The sequence below is a fragment of the Gobio gobio genome (genome assembly GCF_949357685.1).
Source record: "Gobio gobio genome assembly, chromosome: 1".
Classification (NCBI taxonomy): Eukaryota; Metazoa; Chordata; class Actinopteri; order Cypriniformes; family Gobionidae; genus Gobio; species Gobio gobio.
The window spans coordinates 57,691,002-57,713,295 of record NC_137097.1 but is presented as its reverse complement, the minus strand read 5'-3'; the positions used below and the strand labels follow the sequence as shown (position 1 = coordinate 57,713,295).

General features: G+C 38.1%; 1 protein-coding gene across 2 annotated transcripts in view; it reads right to left on the bottom strand.

Moving 5' to 3' along the window:
- Window positions 1-22,294, bottom strand: part of asic2 (acid-sensing (proton-gated) ion channel 2) — a 463,522-nt gene that overhangs the window by 143,422 nt on the left and 297,806 nt on the right. Inside the window, exon 1 of one of the 2 annotated variants that reach the window (XM_079828721.1) lies at window positions 6,628-8,846. The exons of the other annotated variant lie outside the window; for it this stretch is intronic. Coding sequence (XP_079684847.1) covers window positions 6,628-7,338 — 711 coding nt within the window. The 5' untranslated portion in view covers window positions 7,339-8,846. Of the gene's footprint in view, window positions 1-6,627; window positions 8,847-22,294 lie in introns of those variants that run through there. 2 annotated transcript variants of the gene reach the window in all.

The window sequence follows — 22,294 nt, the reverse complement described above, 5'->3', positions numbered from 1 at the left end:
GATGATCAAGAAGAGGTGGATTAATTTTGTGAACAGCTAGCTGAGGACCACTACCTACACCTGCCTCTGCAGTGACTATACACCAGATAGTTTTACAAACTTTCATCGGAGACAACTGGGATTCACTGATAATCCGCTGCAGAATGGGGCTGCCCCGGCCTTCATCCTCCCGTCCCGCCGACATCTGGTGCGTCGTGATCAGTATGTGAGTGTTGTCTTGTGTGCTACGGCAGCTTTCCCCGCGAGTGGGCGTGGTTTCGACGCCGACAGCGGACACGCCCCCATCGTTTGAGAGCAGAGAATGCTGCTTATCTTGTCAAGATTTTGATAAGCTATTTTATGTATTTGGCGGATATCTTTATGATTCAAATTTGGCTGGGTGGTAAAATAACACATTTATCTGTGGTGTGAGAAACTCAGGACACATGTTTAGTTTTGACCTTACAGGGACTTTAACTGATTGGTAGTGTAAATTTGTGATGCAACATACCAATGCTGGTTGGTCTCACTTTATGGTCACCAATCTAAATAGCACCTAAATTCTTTTATAATTCCAAATTAAATATGTAAAATACTGTATGCAAATATGTAAAAAAAAATATATAAATATACATAAAAAAGAAACTTATAATAACTCTGGGATGTAATAAATCCTATGTTTGAAAGCAACATATTATTAATTAAATGTTGCTCTGTCGTTTAGTGCGTATGTTACTGTCACTATCCCTGTACTGTGTCTTGTGTTTTTATGTAATTTTATGTTGAAGTGTATTCTTAGTTCCCATTTAGGGTTTAGGGGGCGATTTCGGATTCAGACATTGTGTGTTGCCATAGCTACCCTCATTAGTTTCCATGACATCAAATCACCAACACCTTTCCCTCATCAGCCCCTTGTCAACCTGTCTATTTAAACCTCTGTGCTTCATGTCATACACTTGCGTGATCAAAAACATACAGTACTGGTTTTACATATAACATTCAGTGGCACATGCCACTCAAATACAGATGTGCTACAAAAATAAATATTACTAATTTGTAAATAAGTTTTATTTTTTATTTTTTTATCACTAAACTAGGCTATTTATTTAGAATCTATGTCACAGTTACATCAGAATATCTGGTCAACTCATCTGTTAGTCACTACTGGAGGTGCCACTATATGCGGCAACATCTTCCGCAACATTGTCAGTGGCACATGACGCAATCCATCGGCACATGTCACATGTTTTAGTGGCACATGCCACTATCTGCTGGCACATGCCAATCACTAAGCACAGCGGCATGTTCCAATGGCTTCTGTGCGTAAGCCTGACCCTTTGGGTCGAAACATTGTTTCCTTTTTAATAAATCCTTGGGAGAAGCAGTGTGCCGATTCTTGTTTACTTTGAGTTAAATGCTTAATTTGATCGAGCACCTGCAAAAAGTTTGTTGGATGTGCGCACAATTCCTCTTTGAATTCTGTGTGTAAGATGCCATGCCACTTAATGTAAATACCGCTTCTCTAGAAAAGGTTCACCTGTGATCCCAGAGCAAAGAAACAGGAAGAAACCTGGAGAAAATCTGAGGAGAATTGCAGGACTGAGAGGTGCTGTACATAGTGTGTTGAGTGAGAAGAGATGAAGAGAGAGAGATGAGAGTGCAAAAGTAGATGGCATTTAGAGATTCATGGAATGAGACAAGATGGTATAAGAGGAAGAAAGGAAGAGGAGATTAGGGAGGGAGAGAGCATAGAGTCTCAATTCAGATGAGAGTCATTCAAATTGAATGTGTTATGATATGAATCATGATCTCTTGCTGGACAGAAGCAGAATATGAGCAGATTTACTGTGATACAAAAAAAGAAGACGTTAGTCCAGGGCTTTTAAAATAAAATAAGAAGTCTCTTTTTCTTGTGGTTTGGGAAATTGACCAATTGATCATGGTAATGAGTAAACATTAAAAACTTTTCACACAAGTGTGTTGTGTCGCTCTAGCCATTAATTACGCTTAATATTAGAACTATAAATCAAATCGTTCATTTCATTAACAATAGAAAAAAATGAAGGATGAACTGGGAAATGCAGGCCAACCTTTTTAAATATGAGGCTGTTCCAGTGCTGTAACCCCTCTGTATATTGGTTTATGTTAATTTCCTCTAATGCTTAAAAGAAAATGTGTGCTTGAAGCTGAACAAATATGAGCACATTTGCATTCATATCACAATATTCATGTGCATGATCACAAGGTTAAAGAGCTTTATATGACAGAAACCTTGAAAGGTTAAATGCTTTAGCTATGCTTTCAAATCACTCATTTAATGGACAGCCAGATCTCAATAGCTTCTGACACAAGTGATGCACCATTTACAGATCATTATGAACTTTATTAATGGCGGGTCACTCTGACTTAATTCTGATGATAAAATTCTGATGATACACACAACATGGCATATTTTTTGCTTGATTAGAAATGTCCTCATGTTGAACTTGGTAACCCTTAAGAAAAAGAAGTTCATTTAATTGTGCTATTAGTATGCTTCTTTTAAACTAAAAAGTAAGTACTTAATAAAATAAATACATTCAGTCTACTTTTTATGTACTTCTCAGAAACATACTTAAAATTGCACTAAATACTTGACTTATACTGACAGAAAAGTCTATATAAGTATATTTTAGAATATTTGATAAGTATATTTGGCCTATACTCGTACTCAATCTTTTGATCGAGATATACTTAAAAGTATAATTAAGTATTTTAAGTACACTTTGTGTGTAGTTATGTTTAATCGTTTGATTGAACAGCCTAAAAATTACTTTTTTCACAAAGTATCAACTTATCAACTTATCAACTTATATTGTTTTAAAATCTTGATTTATGTTCCTAATTCTGAGTATCTGAATTTTGCAGATATTACGCATTTTTACGCATCTAGTAAAGAATCTCTGGATCAAAACACAGGTGAAAAAGCAGAAACAAGTGATAGAAGATTGCTTATGCAAATGTACACAATATGAATGACACAATCATCAAACATTCAACAGCATATAAATCAAAACTGCGTTACCAATGCAAGAGGAAGAGGAAACAACTGTAAAGCTTGATGGATGCAATCTACTCCATCTGTGTTTTTATCATCGTTATGAATCACTTTCGGACGTAGTCTTTGACAAAAATGTGATTTTCTCAACTTTTTGTTTAAAATGTTGCTTCTTTTAACGAAACACCCACTTTCAAGTATTGATAAAAAAGGATGCATGAAGCTAAAGTAAAATGTTTTTAAAATGGATAGAGTTAAAGGTATTTCAAGTATAAAAAAGTACCTAAATAAGAACATAGTAGTATACTTAAAGTGCACATATAATATATAAATAGTACATTTTAATTTTGATGTTATGTTCACATCAGGAAAACTTACAAGTATACTACTAAACTAGTAGTCTACTGAGAGTATACTTCAAAGTGTACTTTAATAAACTAAAAAAATGTGCTACAAGTTCTAAACTACTAGTATACTTATAAGTTCACTTGTAGTATAGTTGCAGTACAAATAAGAAACATAGTTGTGAACACTTAAAGTTTACTACTGTTACACTTATAGTACACTTAAATGTATACTTTCAAATACTAAAAAGTGGACCAATTTAGTCTCAAGCTTGAAATTGAAATAGTAAACTTAAAAGTTTACTACTAGTACATTGATAGCAGTATACTTACTACATAAATTATACTTCAAAAATATAGCATACTTCATAACATGAACTTAAAGTATACTTATTTTTCATAAGGGAACTGATCGCACCCCAGAGCCTCAGTAAGACATTTCATAGCAAATCCCCCAAACCACTAAATCTCTCACAGTATGAAAGAGACTTATGAAATGTTTCAGCTGTCAAACAACACAATATATTGGTTACATAACTGAAAAATCGAAAGATATTCTCGATGAAACTAGAAAGTAGAAAGACCACTGAAGGTAGGCCCGGCTTCTCGCTCTCGTTCCAGACGAGAGACCCCCTGACGGAAAGCTTCAACCTCGAGGATCATTACAGTGCCAGACCAAACTAATCAACGCAGTGTTGGAGCTAATGAAACTCATCCATTTCCATCAAGTGATGGACATGGCAGACTAACAGTGTTACCATGGCGATACAGTGATGGAAATCCATGTCTTCATAACTAAGATTGTGAATATATAGATAGCCAAGCTCAAAGGTTTGCAAATGTAATCATCCTGTATTTCTAAGCTGTCTGTAGTCACACTATGTAAAACATTTAGCCTAGTAGTAGAACTTCAATAAGTTCAATTTTAGTAGTACTGCGTGGTTTGTAGTAGCATTACTGTTAAGAGTAAAAATGTGTTAAAAATGAGTCGAGATAATAAACTCTGCTGTTCATAGAATTTTTTCAAACATTGCACTTTCATGTAATAATTATGAGCAAGCCAGAATTTGTTCAGAGAATACATAAACTGTAACCATATGAAAGATCCCAAAGCTGGGTATTAATGCTTTCCCTGCTGGAGCTTCTCCGATTGTATTACTGGGTCTCTAATACACTTTGTAATGAGTGGATAATGTTTAGCTAATGTTATGAGCTGAGCTGAGCTGATGAGGAAGAAGAAACTTAGCCATCACACGTGGGATTTCCACTTTCTAAACTCTTAAAATTGGCGTATTTAACCTCCGGTGACTGCTATATGAGCTAAATAAACACTCATTTACAAAGACGCATAATTCATCACATCTCAAACTATTGCTAAGCTTGCCATTAGAAAACACACACTACATAAGGCACATATGTTCTGGTTATTGTGAAATGGGTTGTTAAAATTCTCCACCAACTGAACTGCTATTCCTAAGCACATTGAAAATCACCTCAGTGACATCCAGCCCTAATTAAGAATTATTGTGAGAGAGTTGCAAAGTAGTCTCGCACAAATACACACATGAAGCAAGAAGCTCTGCTGAAACGTAGCCTGAGAGAGAACATCTGCCCGCGCTCCTCCTCTCCCCACATCAAGAGAATTAGAGAAACAACAGAGTGGTAAACAACACAATGAGACTGAAAGAAGGAGAGAGAGGAAGACAGAACCCATAGCATACAACTTCCTAACAAAAAAAATAAATCCTTCTCACAGTCCCACAACGTTAGTTCTTTTACAATGTCAACATAACTGTGCATCCTATAGCTGTCACTCTGATACTGACTGCAACATCCCGCAACTTAACAGTGGCCTATTAATGACACGTAAACTTGAAATGAATAGTCTGCTATATAATCTGTGACATGCACATTAAACTTTTCAAGACTAAGTTTAAAATCTAATAATGGTGTATGGTTGAAGGTGTGCTACAGTGGTTAGAAGTCCGTCTCCTTCGAGATGTTCGACCCTGTTATTGAATCATTTATCAAATTAAACTTCTGAGCCAAATTCATAATGTTGTGTTACAGATACAGTATTTAAAAAAATGATAAAGTGAATAAACATTAATTTTATTATTGACCACTGACCTGTGTGGCAACATGCCCCATTAACGTTACCATTAATGATATATTCTAACACTATGAGGTCAATTGTCACAACAGAACCTACCATTTAAAAAAATAATAATAATAATAATAAATAATGATATTCATATTAATAATAACAATTAACACTAAACTACTGCAAATATAAAGCATTTTTATAATTTAAAATTATCCCCATTCAAATATTTTCTTCATATTTTATTTAAAACCCCTTTCTTTTCTGGCATTATAAAAGCTCTAAACTATAATTAAAAGGTTTAGCTTACAGTATACTTGTCTATAACAGTGCTTGTCATTTCTCAGAGAAATGTATTTGCAGAGAGAGGACTGAGTGAGTGTATGCAATACAGCAGTAGTGACTGTGGAGAAACAGGATGAGCATTCGGAGAAGGATGACATGTTCACTGACAATAGGAGTCTGAGACTGGTGACAGTATTGCATTATATAGAAACATAAAGCAACACTCATTTCTATGAATATGAAGAGATTTTTACTGAAAAGCGCACATAAATATTCATGTAAAAACAAGTGCTGTGCGCTGTACAGTTGCAAGAAAGTGAGCAAAAAGAGATAATGATTGGCATTTTCTCTTAGGTGTGGGTAGAAAAATCAACATAATCTTATCATGTCAGAATTGTGTAATTATTCATGCAATGAAAAATCAGTGCTTGCTAATAAGCTAGACCAGATTAGGAAATAGGTTGAGCATCCTGGAGTCGGAGGTCTTTATGAGCAACGCAAATGCACATTATGCTCAATCAGAATTGCATTATGAAAATCAGCCTTGGACGATCAGTACACCTGATGTGTTTGTAAAAGCTGGTATTCAACATGGGGCTGCCTGAGAAAAAAAAAACTGTCTTTATTAATTGGGATCAGAATATATTCTGATACGGGTGTACAAAATGCGCTGTGAAATATCTGAAGCATGACGGAGAGAGCAACACAGGATGAGAGCTAACGAGAGGTCAGAGCAGAGTCTGTGCATGCGCTGCATGAAAGAACAAGTCACAGCGGATTTCACAAACACTAGAGTGAAAGGGTGACAAAGAAAGTGGCAGAAGGAGAGAGGGAGAGAGAGAGAGAGAGAGAGGTGGAGGTCATTTTTTCAGACTCACAGTAGAGAAGTTGTGGGCTCCACAGGGCTCTCCGCGGTACTTGCAGGCCAGTAGGATATCCTCCAGTTGGTGGCCCAGTCTGTCCATGAACTCCAAGCTGGTGCCCTCGAAGCGCCGTGGAGGCAGGAAAAGACGGAAATCTGACAGCTTGCTAAACCATGCTCGCCTGTCATCTTGAAGCAGGTCCAGCACCAAGGGTCTGGCCGTGCGGTTGGCCAGCAACAGTCCAAGCCAGTGACCCGCAAAGTACAGATCACTCTTAGTGAGGTGATTCAAACGTATAGGGTTATTGTTGCAGATTGTGACTGTGGGAAAAGCGAGTTCTCTTGCCCACTCTGTGTGGACTCTTGTGTGAGTGGGAAAGGCCAGCCAGTGAAGCAGCCGATTGGAGGACCAGGAAACCAGAAGACCCAGACAAGTACAGAATGCCAGCATCCAAAAGGCCCGGCGGCTGAGTGAGTTTGACGGAGCACAGATGTGCCGCAATCCGTGGAGGTGAGTCCGCGCTAGGAGGTCCACGGTGAGATGGGACAGATTGTCTCGTGGTGCTCCAGTCCGGGTGCGGCGACGGCAGGCCCTACGTTGACCCGGCATGGGCGAGGCAGGGCGCAGACAGCGGCCTTCCAGAGCCATGAGGGCCCACAGGGCTGCTAGAGCAGCAGGGGGGACGGCTTCATCTCCCAGCCAGGCCTCCACGGCCGGGGCCCTCATGGGGCTCCAGGAGCACAGAGAGAGCCACAACACTGACTTCCTGAATACTAATCTGACATTTAGAGTCCAGCAATCAAGTCCCGTACTATTGTAGCACCTGTAAAATTACTAAAGTGTACAATCCTAACTCCCTACTTTGACTTCTACTTTAATATCCTGTCAAATGTATGCAATCACGCACAAACACACTGCTACACTGGTACACAAAATTCAGCATAACCGCTGGCAGCTCTCTATAACCCCTCAGGCAAACCCCCAGGCTATTTTCCTTGTTCCTTTCTCTTTCTAGCTCCCCTTTTTTTCCGCTCCCCTCCTCAGTCCATCTGGTCAGGGTACCCAGATTTAGTCTGGGTTTGGGGACAGCCTGCAATCTACATCTGAGATTCTCCCAGAATCTCCTGAAGATCAGGCGAGTGAATCAGAAAGAATGAGGTGGTAACATGGGAAGTGATCTTAATGAGAGAAAATATTCAATAGATACAAGACAGATTGTAAGAGAAAATAATGAAAAAGAGATGGATCGTGGAAGGTAGCGCCAGCTGAGTCACAAAAAAGAAAGATCTGAGAAAGTATCCAGGCAGGCTGTCCTGTAGGTAAAACGGACTGCCCTTTTCCACAGTCCCCGGAGAGAGGGTTTCCTGAACACTAGCTACAACTGACCCCACAACCCCATGATCACACTCATCATCTCCTTTTCTCTGGCTTTGACAGTGATACAGTGCTGACTTTTCGCCTTCCCGTCTCTCTGTGTCTCTGTCCTCAACAATGGGGGCACATGGGCAAAAGCCTAGTGTTACAGAGGTCGTACCTCGTGCTAGTTCACACACACATACGCACAAACACTGACTCTTGCCTGCAGGAGGGCTGAATGCCGCTGATGTGGAATCTGTTCTGACATGGTCCAAATTCAGCATCTCACTCTCTCTCTCTCCTTCCCTTTTTCCATCCTTCTTTTAGACTGACACGGCATCCTTGATCTTCTTCTCCTTTGTTTTTTCCTTTGCTAAAAAAAAAAACATTCCCGGAAAATTAAATTCTTCAATTTGCATCCATGTCCCTCCTCTTTACTCTGTCAATCAAAGCATGTTTGCTCCTCCCCCTGCCTCTTGTGTGCCTCCTCTTGTCCTTTATCGTTGTCTGGACGGATTCACTTCTGCCTCTTTGGTCGTTCGAAAGAGAGAGAGAGAGAGAGAGCGCGAGCGACAGAAGCTGCTCGGCATGAGAGCCTTTGCTTTCCTTTGCACTGTTTAATTGCTCTGCTGTTGCTGCCACGCCACTCTCGTCTTCCCTTTTGCGCTCTGTCGGTCTGTTCGCTCAGCATTCCTCTCTTCCTCCTGGGTCACTCCATCCATTCACTCCTCCTTCTGCTCTGTCGTTTCTGTTCTCTCCGCACTCCTCCGTGTCCACACAGTCAGTGCCTGGCTCAGCCTGTGCCAGCTCTCTCTCACTCTCTTTCTTGCTTACTCTCTCTCTCTCTCTTTTACACACACTCACACTCTCTCGGTCTCTCTCTCTCTCTCAACCTCTCTTTATTTGCCTCTATATTTTTTGTTCACTGTCTGCTTCCTTGAACAAGGCTGAAAAGAAACAAAACAGTCACTCTAATGTTTCTCTTCATGTGCTTGTTAAAATGTAAAATGGTGTCCTGTGCGTGAATGTGTAGGAGGGTTGCTTTTGTGTAGGAAGAAAAGCCAAAAGAGCTCACTGGTGTCCCACACTTCCTTTCTCTCACACTTATATTCTGTCACCTCTTTTTCTGTATTTTATATATATATATATATATATATATATATATATATATATATATATATATATATATATATATATATATATATATATATATATATATATATATATATATATATATATATATATATATATATATATATATATATATATATATATATATATATATATATATATATATATATATATATATATATATATTTGGTGTTTTTCTCTCTTTGCAAGAGTGCCAAACCTATTAAATAAAAAGATTTTGGCCAAAAACCTTCTTCTACTGAAACGTTAATTAAAGATTTGCATGACAGTGCGGAGAACCTTCTGTGCCATACACACCTTCTCACAACCAACTAGGTGTGCGAGGGTATTCATTCAAGTTTATTTATTTATAATAACTTTATAATTTTTTAATAATGATTTCTCATTCTTCTATTGAAAAAAGTATACCTACAAATTAAACAGATGGTAGTCAACCAGAATGCATTTTTTGCCACCATGGGTAATGACGCAATTGCAGCGGGATTGCATTTCTGCTCTTGACCGTTAAATCGATAACCATAGATTTTCACATGTTATGGAGTGGGCGTATCACAGCTCGATTTCACGAGTAGCAGACAACTCTGCATTGTAAAGATTACAAAAAAATACTATCAATAAGATTTTTCTAATGTAAAAATCACATTCACTAGGCCTAATCAAAAGCCAATGCAGTTACATGCTTACAATTTAAAAAAGCTAACATTTAAATGAACTGATTTTATTATATAACTTAAATATATTTAGGTTACAGGGTTTAGGTTACAATTAGGTACAAATCGCTCCTTAAAGGTCCCGTTTTTCGTGTTTTTTTGAAGCTTTGATTGTGTTTACAGTGTGCAATATAACATGTGTTCATGTTTCATGTGTAAAAAAACAATATTTTTCACACAATTTACTTATCTGTATACTGCTGTTTTCACTGTCCTCAAAACGGCCTGAGAATTTCCTCGTTCTATGAAGTCCCTCCTTCAGAAATACGTAACGAGTTCTGATTGTGCCAGGGGTTCCCGTGTCGTGATTCGGCAGCAGCTTAGGGCACGTTGCCCGGGAAGGTCACGCCTCTTACCATAACGGGGAGATGAACGCGCTCAAACTACAGCCCCTGAAGGCCAAACAAAGGTGATTTGACTCCGGGATGAAAATAACAGCGTCTGAACGACATGGCGACAAACGCAACCGAACCGAACCGAACGCAACACTTCCTCTTCTCCACGAGGGAGCAACAAGACCACGCCCCCTTTTTCGCATATTCTTGTGGGCGGAGGTTAGTCAACAAACTGTTCTACTGACGTAATTAAAGCAGGAAGTACCAGGATGTAGTCCAAACCGGCCGTTCGCTGTAGGCTTTGAAAGGGAATTTCTGTTAAATAAAATATCTCGCTTGGCATTGAACTTTTGAGCTTTATAATTTTACAGGTATTATTTATGCTCTAACAGCAACATTACACACTAACTAAAGTTTGAAAAATGGGATCACGAAGAACAGGACCTTTAAGGTACCACTTTTTTTCAGTGTATTTATTGCTTCATTCATTCACTCACTCATGTTCTTCATTTTCACACACATAGAATCCGAATGACCTGTCAGAGTCTTTGCCACAGAAGTGGCAGTCACAGATCACCAAATATTTAAAGAGTGACAGATGGAGTGAGAGTTGGATGGAAGTTTTGGTTACATTTTATTTTAAGGTGTTCTATAGTAGGTAGGATTAGGGTTTGGTTTATGGTTAGTTGGTTGTAATTATGCATAATTTACTGTTATAAGTATACATGTAACATATGTAACAAGGACACTGTAAAAATAAAGTGCTACCAAAGTTTTTCTTTTATCACAAACAGTTTCACGCATAACATAATTCTCTTATAAGGTTTCACTAATTAGCTAATAAACTATTTGTGTTTTTGTTATTTTGTATATTTAGTATTGCATTTAAAATCAACACAATTCAAAAAAGAAGAAAGAAAATCCAATTAAAAATATATATTTAACCAAAGCTGCTTTCTCAGTTAGACATCAACCTCAAACCTCCTTCAGGACAAATGTGGGCAAAATCATTAGTCATTATTATAATTTTTTTAATATTTTCCTTCATCTGAGCAGTACAACACTTGGCTACTTTTTCTAAGTTTACCAACTGAACACACACACACACACACACAAATGACTTGATTCTACAATGTTAAGTGCTTGAAAAAAATGGGCAGCAATAGGAATGAATGGGAAAAACTATAATTCATTGCATTTTGTTTTTATTTGTCGAATAAAACTCAATAGATCCAACACAATCCAGATCATAAATACACATAAATCAAGGGATGAGCCTGTACAACATTCTCAATGTAGCAAACACTCTCATATACACACACACACAGGCACACGCACACAGACACACACACACACACACACACACACACACACACACACACACACACACACAGCCACAAACAAAGCATTCACTGAGCCTAACAGCTGTTTTTTGTTTGTTTTTTAAATAAAACAGTCACTCACACTTACAAAAACAAAGAATTGAATGAGCCAATGACTGACTTTTTTGTTTGAATGTTCCAATCGCCACTGTGCATGCGCACTGCACACTTCAAAGTCAGATCAAGTGCTACTGCAAGGTTTGTTGATGCTTCCAAACAAAACATGTCTGCATTCTGCTACCTAAACCTCAGTGGAAGTTATTTCATCAGTTCATTCTGAAGCAGCACAATGGCAAAAAGGTTTAGTGCAGCAGAGACCCTGGATCTTTTTCTGGAATGTGAAGATGAAGGAAACCTGCCAGATTGTGATTTAGAGTCGTCCTTTGATCAAGCATCTGAAACAGATGAGGGAGAGGATCCTGCTGAAGTCACTTACGAATTATGAATAGTTGTTGAAATGTTATGTTTTTTTGTTTGAAATAAATGATTAATGATCTACTACTCTGTTTTTTCCTTATAGCATGGTCAGATGTGTCTAAGCATATTTTGGCATCTTTGTGTAGTCTCACCCAACACAGATGTTTTTGTTGTTGTTGTTGTTTTTTACAATTACAATTTTAACCTGTGATAAAAATAGTTATAACAATGATTTATAGAGTTTAGCCTATATCCATATTGATATTATTGCTTTTTTGTTATTTTTATACCAACATATGACACCAAAGTCACCACATTTTTAGGTTTTGGCTGTCAGAATTTTTTTTTTTTTTACTGAAGTTAAAGAAATATTAAATACAACATAAAAATAAGCATAATTTACAACGAAAATATGGTACTTTTAGAGGTAAATACATTCAAAAATACACAAAAAAACAGCATAAATTGATAGTTTTTATTTTATCGAAGATAGTGATATAACAGTTAAAATTTGTCCACGAAGGTGGGATTAAGGGCTGCTATGCGAAGGGAGCTTGTGGCAACTTTGTAAGGCACGTGGGCTCTGTACTAAGTTGTTGGGAGATGAATTGAATAAATAAATAAATTGAACATTGATGCCATACAGCACCGTCTTAGTGGCAAATAAGGGCTTTCTTAGAAGAATACTTGACCTCGAAATTCTGTATGATGGACATTTGTTGTCAATGAACACATGCATTGTGTTAACAAATCGGACTGAACTATTTGTTCATTATTTAGACTGTCCTGTGGGATCAAAAGATTTGGAATATAGTGCATTAATCACAGCTATGGATCCTCAACATATTTAAAGCCCTTGTTCCTTAGAACAAAATCATACAGGTTTGGAACAATATGAGTAAATTATGTCGATTTCCAGTCTTCAGTGAACAATCCCTTTAAGTAATTCTCTCGAAATCTTATCACAAAAAGCAACCTTGAAATCATTATTAGGGGCCAAGCACCAAAGGTGATATAGCCATTATTGTAATAGTGTATTTGTAAGACTTTAATGAACAAAAAAATCAAAAGGGAGAAGCAATTAGAAGCAACCAAGATTACTGTGTTGCTTCTGCTGGATTGGATTTGCTAAACGCAAGTCTCAAATATGTAACATTGTTCACAGTGATTCAGATTCAGTTCTTAATTATACTTGCAAATACTTTTTTTTAATCATATTATGTAGTTTGCTATAAACCAAAAGGAATTACTTGACATAAAATCGAGACTGCTTTAGATTTATAGCAACATCTGCAAAATGTATTTCTTTATCTATATTTCATTACTAGCCCCAGTTGTATGTATTTTTATAAGACGTAAAAAAATTACAATAAATGTGATTTATAATTCATTGGTGAGACTTGGAGAACTAAATTCAGAGTGACTTGAAGGTTCAGACCTGGGGCTTGACTTTGTCTTGTAAAACATTGTCTTGGACCTGTTTGACAATTGTCTGGCTGTTCTTTGAGCCATTGCATTGTTAGAGTAGAAAGAAAGAATAAATATTAAAATGATAAAAGGTCATTCTAATACCAAGCAGCAAACAACAGAGAAATTGGCAATGATGTAAGGCCAGCGGTGAACTGGTGCACAGCCACACATAAAACACATTTGAATTTATTTCAACGGGAGAAAGATTCACAATCTCTTCATTGTCCTTAAATCACAAGTATAATCTACAACTTCAGTCTGGAGCCCTTCAGCCATTACTTATCAGTTAGCATCGCACTTCCCCTAGGATCTCATATCCGCTGGAGAGTATTCAAGCGGCCTGGAAATCAGTGCATCTATTAACTGATATTCGGTTTCTGTAAGTACAATATAGAACATTAGCATCTGCATTGTGTTTCTCATCCTTTTCATCTTACAATAAAAAGGACAGAATAATCCTTTAGCCTATTATTTCCCCAGTATGCCTATAATTTCCCCAGAATGTGGGGCATTTACTTTCACAGCAAGCATGTAACTGATTTTACTATGCTTTCTTTCAGGCAGATGCTTTATTGACTGCTCGTCTAATCTCTGCATGAAATGAACCCTTCAATGTGACCCCTTGTTTTATCATGTTACCAAACACAAATTAGTACAAAAGAACATAAACACAATTGTGGAGGGACTGGAAGAAACACAATTAACACAGCAAGTCTTCTCACAATGTCGTCACCAGCAGCCATTTCATCCTGTAGCCCAAGACTGATTGCCCACTGAAGCTAAGCAGGGTTGAGCCTGGTCAGTACCCGGATGGGAGACCTCCTGGGAAAACTAGGTTGTTCTTGAAGAGGTGTTAGTGAGGCCAGCAGGGGGTGCTCATCCTGTGGTCTGTGGGGGTCCTAACGCCCCAATATAGAGATGGGGACACTTTACTGTCAAAAAGCACCATCCTTCGGATGAGATGTTAAAACTGAGGTTCTGACTCTCTGTGGTCATTAAAAAATCCCAGTCCTTTGAAACAGAGTAGGGGTGTAACCCCGGCATCCTGGCCAAATCTGTCCAATGGCCTTTGTCCATCATGATTAGGGTTGGGTACCGTTCACATTTTAACCGGTATCGGTACCGGTACCCAACGGTACCTTTTTTCAGTACTTTAGGGATCTACATCAATAACTATAAATAACCTGCAAGTCATTTATAGAGGTGTTATTGACATTATGTGCCATTGTCTGTGATGTTTGCATACTATAATATTTACTAGATAGTAGGCTACTAGGTACTTCAATTTAATTAATAAAAACAACCATATTATTTTTTTCTTTTTCTTTTCATTTCTATGAAAAGATTTCCCACAAATTATGCGCTGTGTTTTTTTTCTGGTAATCAAATTAAGACATAAGACATTAATTTAATTTATCTTTTAATATAATTAAACTTTTTTGTCAAACAAAGTGCTGCACAACTGAGCTTTATATGGTTAAAATTAAAACATTAAAACGGAACATTTTTAATGTATTACTTAAAAAATAAAGTTTTGATTGTTATTATTACATTTGAGTTAGTATTATTAATTGAGACGTATCTAAATTCTACTGTACAACAGTGATGTATTTGTCAAAATAAACCTTACTTTTATTTTGACGGGTTGCCGTTCCTTTGAGTTTCTATGTTTATGATATGATGGTAGTTTTTCTCAAATGAAACGGTAAAATGCTCATAAAGTGACTCACAGTGGCTCTGTAGATGACGTTTGTGCGTTCATGTCCTCACATGAGACGACAGAGATGGAAACATGCGACCTTCATAGTGATAGTGAGCGCAATAGCGAGTGTGTGTGTGTGTGTGTGTGTGTGTGGTAAACCGCTTCTACGGCATTCATTCATTTCAGTCTTTTTGCGGTTTAATAATCACAAGACACTAGTCTATATCACCAGGTGCGTTCTCAGGTACCGAAATTTGGTACCGATTGACTTAATGTGAATTGGTATTCGGTAGTACCGATGTAATTCGGTCGGTGCCCTTAAAAGTACAGAGTTCGGTACCCAACCCTAATCATGATGGCCTCTTAATCAACCCTACATAAATACTTATTGGCTTCCTCACTCTGTCTACTCTCCACCAATCTGGTGTGTGGTGGGCATTCTGGCGCATGTGGTGGATTCTGCACATTGGTGGTGGTTGAAGAGATTTCCCCATTCCATGTAAAGCTCTTTGAGTGCATATATATAAATGTAATACATTATTATTATTATTATTACAAAGGTCTGAATAAACAGCTTATAGAATTATTATGTGAAATGCATAGATCTAGACACAATGGTATCTGCCACCTCTCTATAAATAAAGTTCATTCTGATACTTGTCAGAAAATGAACTGAAACTTAGTGAATACTTGTCCCACAAACAAATGTCTAAAGAAACATTGAAATGTCAGGTTTTAAATAATGTAAATCAAATCGAAAACAAATATTCTCTGTTTATGTAATCTGTTCGAAAAGAGAGAGATGTCTGTCGTTCATGAGCCGCCTCATTATCCGCTAATGCGGCCACGCCCACGGAGAGCGTGTTGAATAAATGGAAAGCAAAGTTATATTATTTTATTTGTGTACCCCTCACACACACTTTTTTTAGTTTTTTTGCTGATCTGAAAAGTTGATCCATGGCTCGAAAAACCACAATGCGAACATATTATGGTTAGAGGAAAAAAAATGTCATTAGCTCATATAAAAAAGAAAAGTTAATAGAAAGTCCACACCATAGCATCTTTTTCTGACATTATCCAAGCTTGTCTTGTTCACATGTGTGATCTCAGTAATGAAGCTGCACTATGAAGTATCACATTTGCATAGTCAGCTGCACACCAGCTAGCCCACTTAGGATGCATAGAGATTCACAAACAAGACATGGTGATAACCTGATAATCTGATCTATCCCCTGAAAGTGTCAGAATCAGTATAAAAGGAAATTGCTTACTGTTTGTACCCTGTTATGAGGCAGCATTATTACATACAACGAAGCCATTCTTGAAATAAACGAGCAGAAACACGCAAAACCTTGCCAAACTGAGTCATTAGTGTTATTTTCCCACTATCAACAGACGGCCTCTGTGGAATAGAATCCTGTATGCATAGTGCAGGCACAGACTGAGATTTAGAAAAATGCCAGATAGCAGTCAATTGGCTATGCAGAGTGAGCTAGATAGTTGGAAATGCTTAGACACATGGAAATGCTTGCAATTTAAAAAAGTGTAATTTTGAAAAAGTTGGGTAATGCGGTGTAGGAGTATTTGCACAATGGGGGTATTACTGTCAAATTTAAGGAGTAGGCATTTCAAAACACAGCAGAAAGATATGTACTATTAGGTGTTAATGTGCACCGAAGCTCCAGCGTGTATGATTTGAGGAGTTCCTTGTTTGCTGTGATAAATCAGGGGAGATTAGCTTGTACAGCTATTTCTCTACAGATTTCTCCACCCTAATTTACATACAATTCACTCAGAATAAGGGATGATTGAGATTCTTTCAGACGTCTATGAAAATCTCAGAACTTCAGGAAAAACTGAAAAAGAACTGTTTCAACGCCAGATGAATGGATTAATATTTAAAGTTGGGATGAAACAGGATAGTCTATAGTTCAAATGGGAATTAATTGGATTGTTGGATGCTTGTGGTTTGTTATTGTTGTGATGTTATGTGAGTGACAGGTTGTCCCGCCCTCACGCATGTGAACACAGCAATGAAGAAGAGAAGAGCTGACGCTGCAAAAGGGGAGGACGTTATTTTAATTAAAGACTAGAGGGCACGTTAATTAAGAAAAATAATAATAATGATGTGCATGGATAAATCATTTATAATAAACACTACAATATTCTAGACTGGGTAAACCCAGCCTGATGTGCCAGCGATTTGAACTCGCCCTGCAGCTCTTGGTCTGGTGATAGCCAGACAAGCAATATTCCAAAAAAGAATAAGAATGGTCCATTTTGATGTCATGGTGACTTTAAAAAAAGAAGAGATGCCTTTTGTCAAGGTGATCATTCAGACAGTATTTTAAATAAAGATGACTCCAATGGCACTAATAATCAATGATCTCAGTCTTCTCTATGAGTTTTTTAATCAAGTCCTCACCAAACGTGTCTGATGTGAGAAATTACCTTTACCCCAGAATTACAGACCTACTGCTTTAAAATCAGGAGACTATTGAAATTAATGGACGGGCTATGCCTCATCAGACAGGAAAGGAAATTAATAGTGTTTGTGCGAGAGGGGGAGATCGAAAAGCGCATATTCTCAATGTCATCCACACTCATCAAGTACACAATGCTCTGAAATGATTCAGTGGGTTTTTGCAAAGGACGATAAGAGAAGGAGATACTAAGAGTGATGGAGGGAGGTGTGGCTGAGCAGCAAGACCAAATTAGAGAGCAGCAAGTGATGGTAATCACCTGAAAAAAACATGCAGCTGACTTTAAAAGGAGAGGTGGCCGTCTCGATCAGAAAGCGTTTAGTGTGCTGCTAGTTCATACTGTTACGACTAATGGCTATGTTTCAAACATAAGTATAAAGAAGGTTGCTATGTGTGTTGGGAAACACACACAGCCGTGTTCACACTGACTACTGAGACGATGGAGGAATACATGCTGATTTACAGCACGATTTGTGCTAGTGCTTTTACACAACAGCTCAAGAAGTTAATATTGAGTAACTAACATTTTAAACACAAGTTGTGCTAGTATTTGTGCTCCGCCAAAGAAAATAGAGAAATACATCAACAGCAAAGCAATTGCGTTGTGTTTGTTACCGAGTGAATCAGTTTTTTTTTTTTTTTTTTACGGATTGGTTGTAGGCTTGCTACGATAGTCGGTGTTGCCGGTGTTACCGGTGTCCAGACTCAACACCGGTTACATCACTTGCCCACCGTGGCACCACCCACCGTCTTTTTGATTTTTTTATAGTAATAAAATAATTTAGTTCAGTTAGAGAACAGACAATACAAATAAAAACTGAACGTATCTGCTTAATAAAGCAGGATCCGACCGTGAGTCTCGGCAGCGGCAGGAGTCATTGATCAGATTTAAGAGTGAGGAGCTGACTGAGATGATCGCGGAAGATTTGGTTTCAAAGCTAAATGTAAAAGCGCCTATTTAAGGGAGTTTGTCATTTGTTTTGTTGTTGTGTTTTTCATTAAAAATAATAGGCTAATGAACCCACAATTCAAGCAACCCGCAGCCAAATTGGCGCTAATTCAAAACCAACAGAGCGCGCATTGTTTACTTTCGCCTGGCTCCGCAGTGCGAGCCTCCGCGCTACGCTGACGGCGCGCATTTATTTTTGCCGCGCGCACCCTCGCGCTCGTGCGGGCGTGTCGAGTATAAACAAGGCTTTACGGACGAACTGTTATTCATTCATGGCATGCATCTCAATCATAGACTGATCAATGCTTGATCAGTGCCCTGACTACTGAACTAGGGAACTGATTGAGACGCACCCATGGCCTCACAGAGCGCGCATTTACAGACGAGCTGTCATTCACAGTGTGTGCGCACTGGCGCATTTTCAGTTCAGAGCGGTCGTGTACATGTTACTTTCGGTTAGATAGAATTAGTGATTTAAAAGCCTCCGCCGGTGATACCGGTATTACCGGTGTTGTCACACATCAATTAACCGGTGGGAAAATTTCCTCACCGTCACATTCCTAATTGGTTGAATGAATGATTCAGTGACTCACTAGCCAGGTTTCCATCCAAGGGTTTAGCGCATCAAAATGTTTACTGATATAGCTGATGGAAATGCCAATTATCTATATATTTTTTTTCAAATGTCGACACTTTCTTTTTCAAATCTTATTTCTGACCCAGCATGACTAGCAATCCTTTTGTTTCCACAGTGATGCTTAAAGTTAAACCATTTGCAGAACAGACTGTTTGTGTGCAAGCGTTCTGCTGATGGTGATGGAAACCGGACTAAAAATCATCTCTACACACCATCTGTACAGAGAAAATTTCATTAGAGAAAGAAAAAAAAAACACAGACAACTGTGTGGTTCTGGACTGATACAAGAATATGTGTCTTCAATCAAGTATGTGGGTCAGCTAGAGGAAGTGTGAATATGTCACCGAAAATGTCATGGGTGCTTTGTGATCTTAGTGGTGGATGGAAGCAGGGCAGGCATATCCTATATCCTATACGATAACTTTTCAATCTATTGCAATCGCTGCCTACCTGGTGCCCTGCAAGCAGAAAAATGCAAGTGCATTATCTATAATAAAATCAGTTTTTGCTGTTTGTAGCATGACTAGAACCTCTAACCATCCTAGTTATTTCAGGCATCAGAAAAGTATTTTGTTACTAGTTTGTGCTCCTGTTTTTTGCGATATGACAAAATAAACCAGTCAAAATATGTTTTGGCTAAGACTGTTTTATTAGAATTTTACACCTCAATAATATGATATCCTCCTGACTATTGTTGAGCTGTTGTAATAGCTATACATTTGTTAGGACAACAGTGGAAACAGTGTGCTACAGAGCTACCAAGATCAGATTTGTTGTGGTTGTGAAATAGTTAAAGCGATGTAAGCTATAATGTTAGAGGTTTGATCCTAGCAAGAAGCAAGCCAAAAGCTATTACCGTTGTGCTGTTGAGTAAGGCAATTTATTACAGGTATCATGTTGTCCCTGTAAAAAGTCAGTTTGAATAGAAGTGTACATATGTTAAATGGGCCCATTAACCCAAACCACAAAAGGGACATTTTAAGAACAGAAATCAATCTAGACATGTTATAGCTGTAAGTGCCTGATGTAGATCTATAAGTGTCTGAAGTAGTATCCAAGTCCTATATCAAGGCTTTCAAGGACAAGTAATGTCTCATAAGCATTTTGGTAATATTTTTCTATACACAGCAGGTGCAGTAGTACATGATATACATATACAGTGTCACATGATCCTTCATAATCATTCTAATATGATGATTTGATGCTCAAGCACATTGTTATTATCAATGTGGGAAACAGGCGTGCTGCTTAATAGAAAGTTCAAAAGAACAGCATTTGTTTGAAATAGGAACATGTTTGTATTTTGTAACGTTTTAAATGTCTTTTCCAGATATAAAATGCCGTCAGATATAAAATGCTAACGGTAGGCTATAAACGGACTACAGCACACCATGGTCGCGGATCAACGTCATCATCAAGCTTCCTCAAACTTTATTTAAAAAACATGCTTGCTCATTATGATCTGCGCTGTGTATGAACACTTATCCACTTTTTCATGAGAAATATTGCCCATTCATTTTTTCCAAAAATGTTAGAAACTAATTTTGTTTATGCGTGCCTCTCTGAGATTGATCTTTTGTTAATGTTTTTTCAGACAATATGATTATCACTGTGATAACATTAAATGACATGAAACACAACCCAGTCTCTTTTTGTTAAATGCAAGTTTATGTATGATCAATAATACAAAAGTATAAGTAAAATGTATAATAAGCTATACATTAAATAAAGCAAACAATTCAGTCAAACATTCTAAGTCAGTGCTAGTCGGCTAACTTACAACGGTAACGTACAGTTATAGCCTAAAAATAAACAAGTAAGGAAACTTCACTTTGCCCTCAGCCTAAACGATTTGCCAGGGAACAAATTATAGATCCATGAGAGCAAATATGGTCCGTTAAATCTCCACAAGACGAATTATAGCTGGAGACGCCACAGAGACATCAGAGCCAGCGGCAGACGTCAGAAGGACTAGCCGAGGAAAGTCTACTCTCGCCGGGTAAACAAGCGCTGACCGCCGCTGACTCACTGGAGCTCACAACTCCGAAAACACCAGATATAAAAGTTTAAATAGGCACTCTTCTTATAAATAAACCACAGATTTGAGCTTTAAACAACTACATTATTGACTGAAAAAGTCTTAAAACTACATTTTGTCACACATTAACAGTAAATTTTAACACAAAAAGACATAAACACAGCCCATGTTAGCCATTTCTCAACGAGACGAACATGTGAAGAGAGTAAACTCCAAATGTTCAAGCATCCAACTTTGCGCGAATAGCGCGATTTATTCACGCCACATAAGTTCTTCATAAGGCTGAAACGCGGGCTAGTGAGAGATTGCCTGTTTGTCACGATGACGTCTAAAGTCCCCGCCAAAGGATGTAGTCCCTTTTAGCAACTTGTTAGCAACCACCGTTTTTAAGACACAATAAAGTTTTTAAAAATCACAAGCAGGTTTTAACTAATGTGTTTTATGTCATATATCAAAACGTGAAAATATTTAGAGACTTTGTTAACCACAGACCTTATTTCAGGCGATTTAGCAAAAACCCATTCAAAAAACCCATAGACTTTAGGGCGAGGGAACCGGAAGGGCTAAAATGCTAACTCACTTCCGCGTTTTGGCCTGCAAAGTGACGTCATAACTTCGGCACTCTATACAGGGAAGATTCCAGGGGAGCTTTCATTTTCTCAAAGGCAGAGCAGGACACCCAGAACTCGGTTTACACCTATTGAAATTTCTAGCCACTTGGGGACCATATACAGGCTAGGGGAACTCATATTAATGTTAAAAAACCTCATAAAATGAAAATTTCATGCCATGGGACCTTTAAGGTCAGGATTTTCAAGGCGGGGCAAAAAGACATATATAGTCAAACCCCCCCAAAAAGCAAACAATGACGCAGGATGAATCTCAGAAGTGTTATGGTGCCGCTGGAACTGCTCTGATTCATCTGCAGGCTTGTAATCTCAGCCGCTCCAAAGGCTCTTTAGAGCTCTGCTTGCTTGTGTTCTCCCAGACCAGCTTGACCAAGGAGCTATGTGACACACAAATTATTAGCAATGATTTACCAGAGCCTCTC